Below are 17551 nucleotides of genomic sequence, written 5' to 3'. Positions count from 1 at the left end.
ACGTGCGACTTAACAATTTTACAGGATTTTCAATCTTAAAAACAGAGAGAGAAAACGAAGAGAAGAAAGAAGAAAAATTGCACTATAATGAAACTGACAATTTAATCTTATTCATATCTACACTATCAAAACGTTTCTATAATTCACCAAATAACAGAAATGGTCTTTTTTGCACACAAACCTTAAAATTATCCTTCATAAAATTTGGGCAATTTTCAGCCATTTAATAGTTTTTGTTTCTTGCTTTGTGAAAAATGAAACACGCTGAACATCTGCTTTTCATTGTTTTCTTGAGGTTGAGAAGAAACAATGCTTTCTATTTTAGTACAAATATCATGTCTACTTCAAGGTCATACTAGAAAAATTATTGTACATTAGTTTCTAGTAGGTGTTTTTAAAACATGATTTTATATACGATTTACCATTTTAGAACAGTTTGATTATGTGGTCTTTTATCAAAATTATAAATACTTAACGCATATCATACATTTATATCAATTTACTGTATAAGGTTGTTCCTAAAGACGCCAAGCTTTGTTAAAAAGCTGTACTTGTAGCAACTAAAGTACGATCGATCATCAACCGGGTTGTTTAGTCGATTTCCGAAACTTCATTGCGCATGCCTAGCTTGCCATCGGACCTTCAATGCGCATGTCTACTTACTAAAGTTCAACCGGTTGCTGTGTGGTAGACCAAAAATGCGCAGTGACACCCCTTCCGGTTTCGACCAAAGGCAGTTCGATCGTACTTTGGTTCAGCTCTAGTTATTATAGTTGATGATCAAACTAGGCCATGTTATGGTAGCATATAATTTTGTATACACTGTACTTTGGAAACATGCGATGTGTCCTTCAAAAGAGTGTAATAAGTAAGAAACCTGGGTTGGATAAAAATAAGTTTTGAATCCCTCAGCAAGCATTTGTTAAGTGACTCATCTCTTTAAATAATGCTAATCACATAGTGATTCGGAACTGGCCATAATCCGGAACTGGATCAAAGCCATTTTCGCTTGTGAAATGGTCGAGTAATTACAATTACCGGTAGGATTTAATTATGATTACAAAAGTCATGTCCCTTTCAGTTTTCACGATAGAATCCTGTCACTATTACATAACCCTTTTATCCCCTTGCATGATTAGATGTTAATTGTTTTTGGCAAATGGACGTTCGAGAAACAAATCCAATTACAAAACAATGGTCTTTTCACATTTTCCATCACTATACACAGTATTTGTAAGGCTATTGAAAAGTATTCTTATTGTTTGGATGTAAATTTCTTTTAATTTTTATGGAAACAGAAACTTGTTGAGAAATTAATCAATTCGGGGGAAAATTCTATTTAGCTATAAAAAAAAAAAAAAAAAAAAAAGTACACGGTTCCTCTCGTAGTTTTAAGCCTACATTGTAAGACCTTGGCATTCTCCAGAGTATTTGTGTGTCGTATTTATTAAAGATATGTACATTGTGCAGAGCTTCATTGCGTTTTTACCGACATTGTAAAATTGCTTTTCTTAACTGACAGACGAAGCACTCATTCGTTCTTCTAATTCCTCTTACAATTTTCAAGCTAGGGGTATATCCGTTCATGCAATGTTGCCTTAGTATTGAACTCCATATTACCTGGATTTTGAGCTGGAAATTGCGGTTTTGAAGTCCATATACCTGGATTTTAATCTTGAAATTCAGGTATTAACATCCATACTACCCGGATTTTGATCTTGAAATTCGGGTTTTGAAGTTCATAAATACCCGGATTTGGAGCGGAAAATTGTATGTATTAAAGTCCATATTAGCTGGATTTTGATCTTGAAATTCAGGTATTGAAGTCCATAAATACCCGGATTTAGATCTTGAAATTCAGGTATTGAACTCCATATTACCTTGATATTGATCTTGAAATTCGGGTATAAAAGTCCCTATTACCCGGATGTTGAGCTGGAAATTGCAGTATTGGAAGTCCATATTAGCTGGATTTTGATCTTGAAATTCCGGTATTGAACTCCATATCACCTGGTTTCTGAGTTGGAAATTACAGGTGGCTGAACTTATTCAATGAAAATAGTTGTTAAAACTATGGCCTACATATAGCATGTCTAGGGTTGAAAGTCACCTAGAATATCAGACATATTCAAACTTTATGGCCCCTTTTAAAACTTTGTGATACTTGAACCATAAATTGCAGTGTACTTACATTTTCATCATCATGTCCTTTATGATTTACCTGGCTGATTTAGTTGTTTGAACTTGAATGTTTAGACTCTGAACTTGTTGTAGAAGATATGGATCCTAAATGACGAGACGGGGTTTTGTAGAGTAGGAGGTTCTGTTATTGTGAAATATTTTGATTTATAAGTAAATGGATCAATCTATGGTTATTTGAAAACAATGTGACAGTCTGTCTTTTTAACTTCAAAGAAAGAGTAAACATCACCATTTAGAAATTGATAATTAAATAAAATTTTATTATCTAAAATGAATTTAAATCTGATCGCTAGTTTGCCAACAACGTTTTTGGCAAAGTTAAATGTTTTGCTATTTTGGAATCCAGAAGCCATGTGATTGTCTTTAGATAGGCTAGTAGCTTGAGAAAAGCCACCATGGTCCCGTTTTGGAAATTTACAAGAACTACGTCATACTGTCTCTGTTGTACATCACGTGACATTCCCCAACACCGCCTCGTAATGTCATATTCATTTGCGGGGGAGTTGTAATTTAAACCAATGTGGTATTGAGTATGGTCCCTAGGACCCAAGATTGGACATGCTGCGTGTGTAATGTTTAATTTCAAAATTTCATATCTCTAAATCTATCTTTATATCACCCATTCCATCATGTAAGAGGAATTTTGCGAGTGTGCGAATTTATCTTCAGAATTTTACTTATCGTCATGTCTGATAACCTATTTGATAAATATGCTCGATATAACGGTTGATTTTGTGCAAAACATAAAACATTAATAAATGTTGAGTTTCATCATGTTTTATTGCATTTATAAAGCTGCACGGTTTATATGTTAATCATATAAAGCAATAAAATGTCGGCACAATAAGGGTTAAAAACTATCTATAGATTGCTTAAATAAACCCCGACTTCGATTCGTGAGTACATCATCACCTACTAAACGCCCTCTAATAAACTCAAAACAATAGTCTACAGACTACACAGTAGTAAAAAATATGTCTATAAATTGAAAAAAAGTCCATTTATATTGTTCTAGGAAACTATCTCACAAATTGTACTCCAAGAGAGTTGAATATTTTGTGTCGTCTCCTCCATAATTCACGTTTAGTGTAACTCGCGCGTCTTTGGTGATTTGAACGGGACCTTCCCACACGTTACCCCCGGAATTTTTTAGCTGAGTCCACGAGTCGTTCACAGTGACTGCGACCGACTTCGCTGAAGGCACGGTGGCCTTGAATGCCACTGACCCATTGCTGTTGGCGATTGTAAGCGGTTCGTACAGGTAACAGCCTTCTTTCCACTGGGCATATTGTTTGGGGAAGGGTTGCGCAGCCTTGGGGGCTCGGGTACAGTTGATCAGGTAGTTATACACCCCTGGCAGTGTCTTACTTTCGTCGCTGACCGGAAGGGCGTAGATTTGTAACTTGTAATAGCCGGTGCTTGGCATCTGAACAATGTAGCTAACCACGTCTCCCTGGGTCTGAGTGAACAGGTGATTGGAATAATCTTTAGTTGTACTGGCTTCTATCAGGTTTCCGGTGACCTTGACTGGTTGACCCATACTAAATTTGACCTCAATCTGAAACAGAAATTAAGCCACTCTAAGATAAAGAGTCAAATTAGCGTGTAGTATGTTGTTTTCGAGCCATTTTTGGAGAACAGAATTTTTTAAGATTCAATTTTTGTATATCTTGATGGTGTTTTTGTTTTTAAGAGAAATTTGATGTACAATGATCTTTCTGGAAGAGTGGGTGATGAAGTCCTTTAATATGATGTTGAACACCAACACGCTCTTCAGATAACCACACGTGTAAACTTATCGCTGGCCAATTCTAAGCTCTTAGCCAGATTTCGTTTCTGGTCACCCCCAGATATAAGTGGCCCTGTGAGATAGCGTCATGCTGGTGTTGTGGTGGGTTCGATGTACAGCAGACTATGTTCATTGGGAGTTCACTACTGGGGCCAGCTATTGTTCAAATGTTTCCAATCCGAACACTAACATTATTATACTCTCTTCATTTATATTTGTATAGAATACTATTGTTGACAGACATTCCACCGTACCGTCGCCGCGATGATACGATGTGACGATTTTCGGATGATACGGTGTTAAAATGACACGATTTTAGAATAACACGATGTTCGGATGATACGGTGTTACAATGACACGGTGTTAGAATGACACGATGTTCGGATTATACGGTGTTACAATGACACGGTGTTACAATGACACGGTGTTAGAATGACTCGATGTTAGAATGGCACGATGTTAGAGTGGTATGGTGGTGATGATACGATGGCACGATATATGAAATAAAACTCGGGATAAATTCCCGTTAATCATTGATTGGACCCGGGTAAAGAATGTTTGTATATAACCGAATGGAATGCATGTCAGGAGTAGATAATGTGACGTCACATTACACAGACTTGTGACAAACACGTTCTAAGGAACTAACATCGTTAATTTTGGAATAACGATCTTCTCATTATTTTGTTATTTGTAACTGTTCATGATGATTGAACGGTCCTAAACGGAGTTTTACCGACGGCGCGTTATTTACTCCAGGCTTCACCAGTCTGTACGGTTAACCAATCAAAACTCATCTTACAAGTTACATAGGGAATAATTTGTTTACTATTGTGAAAGTTTAGATCACCCTTATTGATCGCCTATAGAAGCATGGACTACATATTGGTCGTAATAAAATGAACAAGATTTCGAAAGGGCCGTGTATCTCATACATACGCGTATCTTGCCCGTGATTTACAGAGAAAATATCGGCTTCACTGCTGTGGATTTTACACCGATAATTTGTAAATTATTCTTTTTTCACTTTACTGTTGTAATTTAGGATTTACCCCCGAAGATTTATAAACAGAATAGTGAACTCCTCCCATTTCCAACAAAAAAATCCTCGGTGATAAGAAACCGAATATAGATAACGAACACACCCCCAATATAGCATTTTATCCAACAGTCGCCTGATATTCAAGAAAATATGAGTAAATCAATTTTAAGCAAGGTCAGATTGACAAGAAATCCAAATTCATGTGTCATACACGTGGGCGAGAATTCAGCATCAGATAAAGGTTTGTTTTGAATCTGTGTTTTGGTAATCACGGAAGAGCTATTTTTGCCACGTAGTGATAGCTCAGTTTTGATTTTTATCTACTGTTTTTTTATCGCTGAGATCAGCAGTCTGTGATTCCTTAATTCTGTGCAAAAAACCAGTATCGAGGTTTCCTCTTTTTTCAGGTTTTTAACCGCTGCCTGCTTTAATACTTCAGTATTGTATATGTGCATATAATGACGCCCCCTATCTTGCAATTCATTTTGATTATGACACAGTATAGTTTTCGTAATTTTTTAAAGATGATCCAATAGCGGGTCGAGGTTTTTTTTTTAATAAAGGGGGAGGGGCAATAGACTGGGGGCCCCAGAGTTTGGTTACTTGTGTGCGTTATTCTAACTATACTTTATACACAATAAAATCAATGCATAACAAAATATTTTTTTTTATCTTAATGCATTTGTTTATATATAATGTTAAGTCGTGTACCTTTGCTGTTGTTTTATTGATTTTTAATATATATATATATATTATCACCAAGAGGGAGGTGGCTCTAACACCCACCCTCCTGTAATCTGTTCAGGGGGGGCGTGACCCTATACTGGAGCTGGAGAGAGAGAGAGAGAGAGAGAGAGAGAGAGAGAGAGAGAGAGAGAGAGAGAGAGAGAATTACGACATGTCTCTCATAGTGTAACTGTAAATCTCAATATTCACCTCTCAATCATCCCGGAAGCTAATTTCAACCTTTTGACCCCCACAATACCTTCAGAAATGTTTGATGACACGAAGAATCGATCACTTTAGACAATCGTAATCTTGTGTACATAACAATGCTAGCATTTGTTGGATACCACAAACGGTATGCCTAATTATTGATAACAACGAGAGGATCTCCGAGGTAAATTATAGCACATGTAACATCAAAATCTTTTATCGACACTGTCGAGTTTTGATTTTAATATTTAGAGGGAGAATAATCAAAATTAAATCATTTAGTCCGCAGGCACTGCATTTTGTATCACCCCCTCCTGTTTATATATATATATATATATATATATATATATATAATATATATGTATATATATTACGTATATATATATACATTTTGAATATATATATATATATATATATATATATATATATATATATATATATATATATATACATGGAATATTTATAATTATATCATCTTGAATGATTTGTGATCATAAACATTTAGGTAATTTGCATGTATATACAATTGGGTAATGTGTAATTACATACCTTTGAGATATTTGTAATTATATACCTTTGACATGTTTGTAATTATATACCTTTGAGATAATTGTAATTATATACCTCTGGGAGATCCTTGGGATATTTATAAGGATATACATTTTGAATTTTTTATTATATAATTGTGGGTGGTTTGTGATCATATACACTGGGGTATCATAACCTAGTAATCGTTTACTTGAGAAATTTGCAAGTGCATGTATATATGTTTGGAAATTTAATGATTTATATGTTTTTAATTCCATGTAGATTTATATACTATATACTTTTGGATGATTTGCGATCGTATACATTTGGGTGATTTATACTTATATACAGTTAGGAGATTTTAATGATATGCACTTGGGATATTTTGTCACGAATTTACACACATTTTGATCCGCCCACTTATTTTCAGAAAAGAGTTCTGATATTCACAATAAAACATTTTCTTGTCCACTGACTCGACATGCATGACAGACATAGGGATCCCTAGAATGTCCGTCACGATCGAGTGCAAAGTTCTGAACCCAGGCACAGAAGGTGAGTTAATACAAGATCATTTTCGCCCCATATTATTTTCGCCTTTCTACACTTGCTGACGGTTTTGCCCCGTTTTAAATTCGCCCAGGTACAGTTGTGTTAAGAGAGAGATAAAAGAAACTGTATCACCCAGTCTTAATTTCGCCCACTAACAGCAAGGGCGAAAATAAAACGGGAGTGAATATTTCCCTGTATACAGTAACTTTAACCGGCAGTTAACTTCTAATTAATGTAAGAGTTAATGACAAGTTAACAATCTGTTAGAGTTATCTACCCTTCCTGTAACTGGATCCCGAACTTCGCTTAAACGCGGGTCTAGTTAACGATTTTTACGACCGATTGTCACAGAGGGTGTTTTTCTAAGACGATTTACATTGTAGAACTAGCTTTTAGGAGTAACACAGTTTTAAGTGATCCTGTGAAGTTGTTGCAGATCCATTTCTAAAAATCTAAAGATCCGCCCATACTTTAACATGTGCATACACAACAAAACCTTGATAGAGACGAACAGAAAAATGCCAACAATCGCACTCAGTAATTCTTATGATTAGAAATCTGTCAAACACACATCTTTACTACTAGGGAAAAAAAAACTTTTGCTTTCCCCGTACGATTATTATGCCGATATTTCTTCGGCGAAATTATTTCCCAGACAAGATTTGGCGAGCGGGGAAACGAATGATCATGAAGTATATATGTTTATAAATAAAACTTCAAAGGGCCAACGAGAAGATGCAAACTTAATAGTTTTTATTGAATCACTTGTGTCTCGGTGTAAACGAACCCGAAAAGAGAAGCAGGCAAGAGGCCTGTGATTAGCACTCCGCGTGCCGTAGAATGCTAATGGATGATATTGTCTGTAATTAAAACACGAAGATTGTTGCATAAGTTGGGAATAGTTAGTTAGATTTAGAAGTTTTACACGGATTTCAGCTTTTAACAGCAAATAAATTAAAGATAGCAGAGAACGTATCGGCGATATCAGAAAAACTCCATCCTTGGCTCTCACCAGCAACTCGGCGTATCAGATTGAAAAATGATTTACCTCTTTCAATTCTTTTCTCTCTCTCAACGCCCTTTCTAAACTATCTCTCTCTCCAAATTTAAAACCTAACTCTCGCTGTAGATCATTCTGTTATTGAAAACTTGTAAACACTTTACCTGGTGTTAATTTTATTTTATGTTAGATTTATTCTACCTGTCCGCAATGTGATATTGATTTCTTAACCCGGACAGATTTTTCAATAAACGTCTCCATCTGCCTTTATAAAATTGATAAATGAAAGTCGACCTAGAGCCACAGAGTTTAGAGAGCGGTTGAATAAATATATAGTCTCTCTCTCTCTCTCTCTCTCTCTCTCTCTCTCTCTCTCTCTCTCTCTCTCTCTCTCTCTCTCTCATGGCTGAATTGAACGGAGAATAAATAAATGATTTCATATACCAGTAGTTTATATATACTTGAAAACGGTATAACTGAAAATTTGAATGTGAATAGAATACTTAATAAAGTTGAATAATTTTGAAATAATTATTTTTTATAAATAAATATGAATTAGTTTTACTTTAATTTTTAAATTAGTAACAATTTGACTGACCTCGTTGGAGTCTGTCGTGATTTCGGGATCATTGTGGCTGAGCGTGCTCAGTTTAAACTCAGAAAACTTTGGCTGAGGTCCCAGGTATCCGCGGGGAAGTTCTGGTTTCGACATCTCTACAAACAAACACACAAGGGAACGCTAAATGATAGACAGAGAATCACACACGGTCGGACTGAGGGGAGACGGCGAGAGAGACAGACTGTTCCAGGAGATGTCGAGACGGAGGATTTTTAAACTGTTGAACTGGGGGAACCAATGAGAGGAGGGGGCGATAAGAGAGGGTCCTATCACTGACAGAAATCGACAAGATCTTGAAGGGCGGATCTGGACGGGTGTCAATATCCAAATACATATATCAAATAAAATTATTCCGTGTAATATATATCAGCTTCTTATTTTAAGAATAATGTTTCATTTTTATTTGATTTGATCAAAATTCTGCATCGGTCATTGCCTGCTTTAATGCAAGCGGTAACGATGCTTGTTGAAATAGCCAAGCGATGGGTACATGAGTCATCGCCTTTCAATGATAAGGCCCCCGCAGGAGCTACAACAGTGACATGCTTAAAAATCATTTATTTTATTCAAAATGAAATTCTTTATCTATTTCCTGGCGTCTCCGTTCGGAGAAGAAATGGATTTCCTTTAAAAAGAATACGCCTGACACTTCTCATTCTTATCACAAGATACACATGTAGGTGGACATGGTTTGGATCCGCGCCTCTCAAGGTCACATGTAGCTTTCCCCGCTGAAGTGGTGTATGGAACCTGGTAGAGTGTGTTATTTTACGGAAAGTATACTGTATTTGGTATCATAGAACTATGTAACAGAGACATTTTTCTGCCTCTGATAGGATTTGAACCCAGGTCTCTGGCACACAAGTCCCGCACTCTACCAATCGAGCCAAAGGGTTAACCCATTAGCCAGAGCTAGTAGGAATGCCATATCACTCACACTACCACATTGTCCCCTTCCTTTATAAGAATCGTCCCTGACCCTTCCGGGTTGCCAACACCTGTGGGGCGAAGTACGGAAGACAATTTCTCGCATCGATATACGAAATGTCGCATGACAGTGTTTGATCAAATGTCAACAGAAGTAAGTTTTTCTGTTTTCCTGTTTACGTAACATTCAGTATAATAAAACAAATATTGCATGTAGTTAAGGGTAACAGTGAAATTTTCACCCCTCGAGAAACCATTGTCAACCTCGACTGCGCCTCGTTGACAAATGGTTTTCTCGGGGTGAAAATTTTCAATATGTTACCCTCAACTACATGCACTGTTTATATATCATAACACGTGTACTAAAAATCATCACACATGTAGTATCAATTATGATAACACGTGTAATATTAATTTTCATAACTCTTGTAAAATTGATTATTCTAACACGTGTAATTTTAATTATCATGACACGTGTTATATTCATTATCATGATACGTTTAATATTGATTATTATAAAACGTGTAATTTGAATTATTCTAATCTTTGTAATATCAATTATCATAACACATGTAAATATTAATTATCAAACCCCATTGGAAATAAGCTATATGGCTTTCATGGGTTATCCTTGGCATAGGCATACACATTAATTTACTCACTGTGCTCTTAAAGTCAAAGAGCTGTTAAAATTTATCTTTTTATCTTATGTATTTAACAACAACTTTTGTTTTAACTATATGTGTTCCTCTGTGATTTATATGGTATATGTGCCTATTCCTAAATAAATAAACTAAAAAAAAGAAATGCATTGTATTACACATTTTATAATAGTGAATTCCTTCGATATTAACCGGTATTAACGGTTCTCCTCAAGATGTAACTGAAATCGGATAGGTTTCTATGGCAACTTTCAAACACAGTTCCTTCATCAAAGATCATTGTCCAAAGTATATAAAACACTTCTTGGCGTCGTTTCACTGGGAACACTTTGTGTGTGATTAGGCAATGCTTCTCTTTTCCGCTGTGTGATATGAGCACCATGCAATGGTTTTTTTTTTTACCCAGTCGTTTAAGAAACATAGGAACGGATCCAGAGGTTCAAACCACGGAAAAGGAATTAAGATATGGTAAAAGATTGTGCAAAATGGGAGTGTTTGCATAATATGTTAAGTTGTATCTTATTATACTTTGATGTAAAATACTCGAATCTGATTGGTCGAAAAACATTTGAAAAAACATATTGTTACCCTCTATTATTCTGCTCCCCACCCCATGATAAATCATTCTGTTCCCCAGCCCACGCGCTCCAGGGTGATAGTATCTAGCAACGGGTAACAGTACTTAACAACGGGTGATATTATAAAAAATTATCACATGCGTGAAATTTAAGCGCGTACGGTTCGCCGTAGATTGTTAGACGACGTCGTTTGAGCATGTTTGTAATGAACGGGAATACCCGCATCGATATACGAAATATCGCATTACAGTGATTGATCAAATGTCAACAGACGTGTCTTTCTGTTTTGCTGTTTATATAACGTTCAGTATAATAAAACAAATATTGCATGTTATTTATATATTATCTTATAATAATCACGTTTTTCTACATTTATATTTATCATGGGCTGGGGGATAATTTACTATGGGCTGCATGGGGAGGGGAATAATTTACTATGGGGTGCATGGGGAGGGGAATAATTTACTATAGGCAGTATGGGGAGGGGGATAATTTACTATGGGCAGCATGGGGAGGGAATAATTTATCATGGACTGCATGTATGGCACGCCAAATTCACAAAAATGAGCTTAACATAGTTTCACAGTTGATAAACTAGGTTTATCGACTGTAAACTATAGTTTACGAACTGTAAACTATAGTTAACGATTCGTTAACTATAGTTTTCATCCGTAAAACTATATTTAACGGTTGTAAACTATAGTTTACAAATGCTAATCCAAGTTTATCTGTCTTTAACTAAACGTTAACAATAGATTTTGCTGATAAATACAGATTCACATTTGTAAACTATAATTTACATTCGTTAACTATAGTTCACAATTGTTAATCCTAGTTTAACAGATTGTGATACTATATTTATCAGACTTGTAAACCGTAGTTTACAATCGTGAAACCGTATTTATCAGATAAACTATGTTTTGCAATCGCTAATGATTGTTTTCATTGTTAATTATAGTTTACGCTTGTGAAACATAGATTATCTGTTAACTATGGTTTACAGATGTGAAATATAGATTAACGTCGTTAACTATAGTTTACGGTCCGTAAACTATAGTTCACAGTCGATAAACCTAGTTTATCAACTGTGAAACTATGTTTAGCTCATTTTTGTGAATTTGGCGTGCCATATGCATGGGGTGTAGAATAATTTACGATGGGCTGGGGAGCAAAATAATTTATCATGTGCTGGGGAGCGGAATGATTTATCATGGGCTGGGGAGCGGAATAATTCACCATGGGCTGGGGAGTGGAAGCAAATACCCGGTGTCCATTTATTGACCATTGCCTTAAAGGAAATCATTGACCATGGACTGGGGAAAGGAATAATACCCCACCCCCGTCAGCGTCCACATATTTCTTACCCTGATTACCCTTTATGTCTCCCTTACATTAAATCGTATAGTATCTTGTAATTTCAACCAATGAATGGGTATACTGTATAGACAATACTCGATATCTTGTAATATAGTAAATGTAATTTATATACATGTAATTTGTTTGGCAGTGTTTGTAGATAATGATTTGATTTTTGGTACATGTACATGTATGTATCCATATATTGTTGACTTACAATTCAATCTAAGGAACAAAAACTTTGATAGTTTTATTCAATTGAACAAGAACCTATCTAGAGTTATTCAACTGTACAAGAACCTATCTAGAGTTATTCAACTGTACAAGAACCTGTCTAGAGTTATTCACTTGTAAAATAATCTGTCTAAAGTTATTCAATTGTACAATAATCTGCCAGGTGTTATTCAACCAAACAAGATCTTGTCAGGTGTTATTCAACTGAACAAGAACCTGTCTAGAGTTATTTAACTGTACAAGAATCTGTCAGGTGTTATTCAACTGAACAAAAGCTTGTCTGGAGTTATTCAACCAAACAAGAGCTTGTCAGGTGTTATTCAACTGAACAAGAACCTGTCTGGAGTTATTTAACTGTACAAGAATCTGTCAGGTGTTATTCAACTGAGCAAGAGCTTGTCTGGAGTTATTCAACCAAACAAGAGCTTGTCAGGTGTTCTTCAATTGAACAAGAACCTGTCTGGAGTTATTTAACTGCATAAGAATCTGTCAGGTGTTATTAAACTGAACAAGAACCTGCCGAGAGTTATTCAATTGAACAAGAACCTGTCTAGAGTTATTCAACTGTACAAGGACCTGTTTAGAGTTATTCAACTGTACAAGAATTTGTCTAAAGTTATTCAACTGAACAAGAGCTTGTCTGCAGTTATTCAACTGAACAAGAGCTTGTCTGGAGTTGTTTGTACGAAGAGGAACCTGCCTAGTGTTATTCAATATGAATTCATCATAAAAAATTTCCTTTGATATCGTGCTAACGAACTGCTTTGAAATGTTTAAGAAAGATACTAGCATAATTAAAGTAGAATTTTAAGTGCATGGAGGTCATAGCGCCACCAATCTTAAAAGAAACACAATCATCACCGAATTTTTTTGTGATTGTGTCATTCTTCATAGATGTAGATACTGTACCAAAAAAAAAAAAGAATGAGGAAAGGTTACTTTATGTCAATACCAAGCATCCTGAAGATGAGAACTTCATTAGCGCTAGACAATAGGACAAGGTTTGCACTGCAATAGGACAAGGTTTGAATAGTCATGCTTTGTAGTACAAGTCCTGCAGGAAGGGCCCTTGATACTGAGCAGAAAATAAAACTGACATAACACTATCTCCCAACACAGTGTAATGTATAGCTTTTATAAGTACTTGTATTTGAGAACTTTAAACGATTATCAACCCAAATATCAAAGATATTTAATTCATAGAATGTTTACTTTTGTCGCTGCCTCATAGGCAAGACGGGCGTTACAGTATTCATAAACAGTTTTATGTTTTTATATCTTTGTTCTGGTTTGATGACACCATCAAGGGGTACGGTCACCAGGGAGATATCGGTCTGTTTAACCGTAAACACCCACCCATACAGCGTGAACACACACTACACAACTGCTCACCAGAGGGAGATAGTGGCCAGAAAGAGCACGTGCTCCTAACCTGCAAAGATGACATTGGCCCAAAGTAAAACTCATTTGAACAATTTTATTTGAAAACATATTCAAGTCAAAAACCTTGAATTTATCAAACCGTCTTAATTAAACACGAAGGTCATAAATACCGAGCCATAAAAACGCGAGAACCACTTTAAACGTCTTCACAAAGTCCTCAGTCGTATTTCCTTATACATAGTTACTAACATTTCTACGTCCACTGATATAAATATATATATATATATATATATATATATATATATATATATAAATCATTCTCTCTCTCTCTCTCTCTCTCTCTCTCTCTCTCTCTCTCTCTCTCTCTCTCCATATTACAAGATGTGTTTGTGAAACACTGATGCCTCCGCACAGCAGCAAAATAATTCTCATCTATGTATACACATATGAAATCCCTATCACTACCCAATCAAGTATATAAACTAACCATTCAAATGTAATGGCCAAGGTTAAAGTTTTTCAAAAATTGGGTCAAATCCCAAGGTCATAAGGTAAAAAAATTTGCAACCTCAAGAAGGGTCACAAGAAATATGCATGCGAAATATATAATAAAAGCCCTATCACCAACCATTCAAAAGTTATGACCAAGGTAAAAGTTTTTATGAACAAACAGAATTACAAACCGACCAAAAACTATATATATATATGCACCTGAATCTCCAATCACGGGGGTATAAAAAAGATGTGAGGTCACAATTGAGTTAAAATAATCTACCTTTATATGTTGTAACGGCGCAGAGTTTTATGCCCCAGTAAAAGCCTGGACACTTTCTATATCATACTTTTATCAGCTACTATAATTATTGACACATTGCAGGGAACCGTCGCCATCAAAATTACCTGCCTTGTTAACATGTTCATTATGTGGGCATACCCGGTATACTAAGGTCGTGATCAATGAGGGGTGGGGGCAGGAGGAAAAAAAATTGAAAACCTCCGATATCATCGTATTCTAGACCCTGAAAACGAAAAACGTCTTTATTCAACAATGCATTCAATACCGCAGAGTCCTTATTTTATGCGAGTACTTAATATGGCGAAATGACCCATATACGTCAAATCGCGTGAACATAAATTCGCGTCTCGTCTGTTAATCAAGAGTTTTATTTCGCGAGGGATGCCTCTCGCGAAATTACGCAATATATTTAGGAATCAACAGTAAGCATATCAGTTAAAACTCAGGTGAAAGATGTCCTCATCAAATTCAGCTGCATAATGTAGTTGTTTTCAGTGCATAATTTAGTTATTTTCAGCTGCATAATTTAGTTGTTCTCAGTGCATAATTTAGTTGTTTTCAGCTGCATAATTTAGTTGTTCTCATTGCATAATTTAGTTGTTTTCAGTGCATAATCTAGTTGTTGGGCAAACAATATTTAAGTATTGCAGTAAACTATTATCATGCGTCGCGTCAATTTCAGAATATACGGTAATACATGTATACCCTACGTTTATATAATTCTAAAATTAAGGACAGCCGATACCGGAAGAGTTAATTATGGACAGTTTGAGTATGGATCCGCCTCTGATTCACATTTTGGTGTTTGGTTTTAAATGCCGAGTGGTATACGCTTTTAAATCTGTAATGGTGGGGAATCTTAATTTGTTAGAGGGTCTTAAGATAATAGTTGAAACTCACAATTCAAAAATTTCTTTCCCGAAAACCAGCATGCATATTCTAATTTTAGATTGGCTGTATAATTTTATTCTTACTTGAGTGACATAGCAGACATGTGTATTTGCTGCCAAACAAAATTGGGTAAGTATATATCGGGCCTCCTTAATAATTTGAGAATTATAAACTTTCATACACACGGCTGGCAATAGGGACCACTCACATGAGATGATCCATGGAATCACGATACATTATATCTAATGTTTTAAGATGTGTTGAATAATTTATAATGGTTACAGAGGTTCATCAGCTTGCTGACAGAATCACCAAAGACTTCATGATCTGACTTATATCTTATACACAACTCTGTCTGTTAACAACCGTCCATTAATACACAGAGAGTGAATAAATTGAAAGCTGTGTTCAGAGATAAGAGACCTGGCCAGTTCGACTCCTCCCTGCTAACAGATAAACAAAAGAAAAATTAAACCCCTCTTTGACCTGTGTATACGGTGTCGGTGATAGTTGTTGAAATTCCGAGGGACTGAATCAACATATAAACGTATCTACAATAAAAATCTCCAGGAATGTCAAGGTCAGAGAAATTTGGAGTGGCATTTTATCAATTTTCTAGCGGTGACAAAATGTTGTAACAAATGATATTTACAATGTCTGTTGTGAACGCCATATAGCTAGACGGACCCCCCCCCCACACACACACACACACACACACACCCAATGTACAAATTAAAAGCAAAATCAAACAAACAGACAAACAATTAACAGCCTTATCAATTGAACATTTTTGACTTCTTGATAACCACTATTCCAATTCTTTTCAAATCTGGTATGAAGCATCATTGGCACATGGAGACTTAAATTGTAAATTTCAGGACTCCTGCACCCATGGGGCTTGAGGGGCGGGGAAAAACTGCCAAAAATTGACCAATTTTTAAAAGTCTTCTCTTCAATCGCACATACGTAAGAAAAACTAAATGCATTTGAAGTGATGTAGAACAGGAAAGCCTCTACCAAAATTGGAGATTTCATGATCCCGGAGAGAAGACGTTCTGGCCCCAGGTAAATAGCATTTATGAGTAAAACATTTAAATAACATCTTCATTAAATTTATATGCTCTTTTAAAATACTAAATTAAAACTAAATGGATATTTAGAAAGAGCAGGTAGTTCTTTACCAAAACTTTTAATTTGATATACCAGGGGTGGGGGTTTTAGTATCAGGTTGAGGCCAAAATTGTCAGTTATTAATTTTGTGAACAATAGAACATTTTTAACTTCTTGATAACTACCATTCCAATTCTTTTCAAATTTGGTATAAATCATATTTGGGACAAGGGGGACATAAATTGTAAATTTCTGCACCCTGGGGCCTAAAGGGCGGGGCAAAAATTGAGCAGTTTTCAAACATTTTCTTCTCTACAACCATACATATGTAAGAAAAACTAAATGCACCGTGATGTAGAGCAGGAAGACCTCTACCAAAATTGTATTTTCATGATCCCCAGGGTAGAGGTGTGGAAACGAATCTGAATTTTTTAAAAATCCTAGCTGAACTCAATCCCGCGATCTACAGTTCAGCAGTCGACGTACTAACCTACTGAGCTACTCAACTAGGCAATTATATCTGAAATGAAAAAACAAATATTGCTGATGTCAATATTTTCATCCATGTTTTAAAAGGAAGTCAGCCATTATGACGACGTAGAGTACCTCCTTAACACGTCAAGTTAACATGACAACACAACACATAATTGCATAACAGCCAGTTGTATATGCTGGAGACGATGTATATTTATTCAGATTTATACACAAATATGAATGAAAATAATCAAACAGTACATATATAAATAGAATATATGAAAAATAAATAGAATATATGAAAACCCTTTTTGAGCATCTGAGGCGGTCAGGAAAAACAGACATAATGGCATTTATCACCATATTATGATAAATGCTTTTAATTCCAGTGCAAACACGATAACTCTTGTATCCTTGTTCGTTCTCAAACATTCTTGAGACCACAAATTTTATATACATTGCGCAATATCAT

General features: G+C 35.6%; 1 protein-coding gene across 1 annotated transcript; it reads right to left on the bottom strand.

Annotated features, from left to right (window-relative positions):
* Positions 1-2963: 2963 nt before the first annotated feature.
* LOC125659965 (kyphoscoliosis peptidase-like) lies at positions 2964-8913 on the bottom strand. The gene is made up of 2 exons (XM_048891786.2): positions 8648-8913; positions 2964-3760 (listed from the first exon to the last, which is right to left on the bottom strand). The coding sequence occupies exons 1-2, from the start codon at positions 8759-8761 to the stop codon at positions 3227-3229; spliced, it is 648 nt and encodes a 215-aa protein (XP_048747743.2). The 5' UTR covers positions 8762-8913; the 3' UTR covers positions 2964-3226.
* Between the last annotated feature and the right edge of the window lie 8638 nt (positions 8914-17551).

The sequence above is a fragment of the Ostrea edulis genome, chromosome 9, assembly GCF_947568905.1.
Source record: "Ostrea edulis chromosome 9, xbOstEdul1.1, whole genome shotgun sequence".
NCBI classification, from domain to species: domain Eukaryota; kingdom Metazoa; phylum Mollusca; class Bivalvia; order Ostreida; family Ostreidae; genus Ostrea; species Ostrea edulis.
The sequence above is the reverse complement of the archived record's forward strand: the minus strand, read 5'-3'. Positions and strand labels throughout refer to the sequence as shown.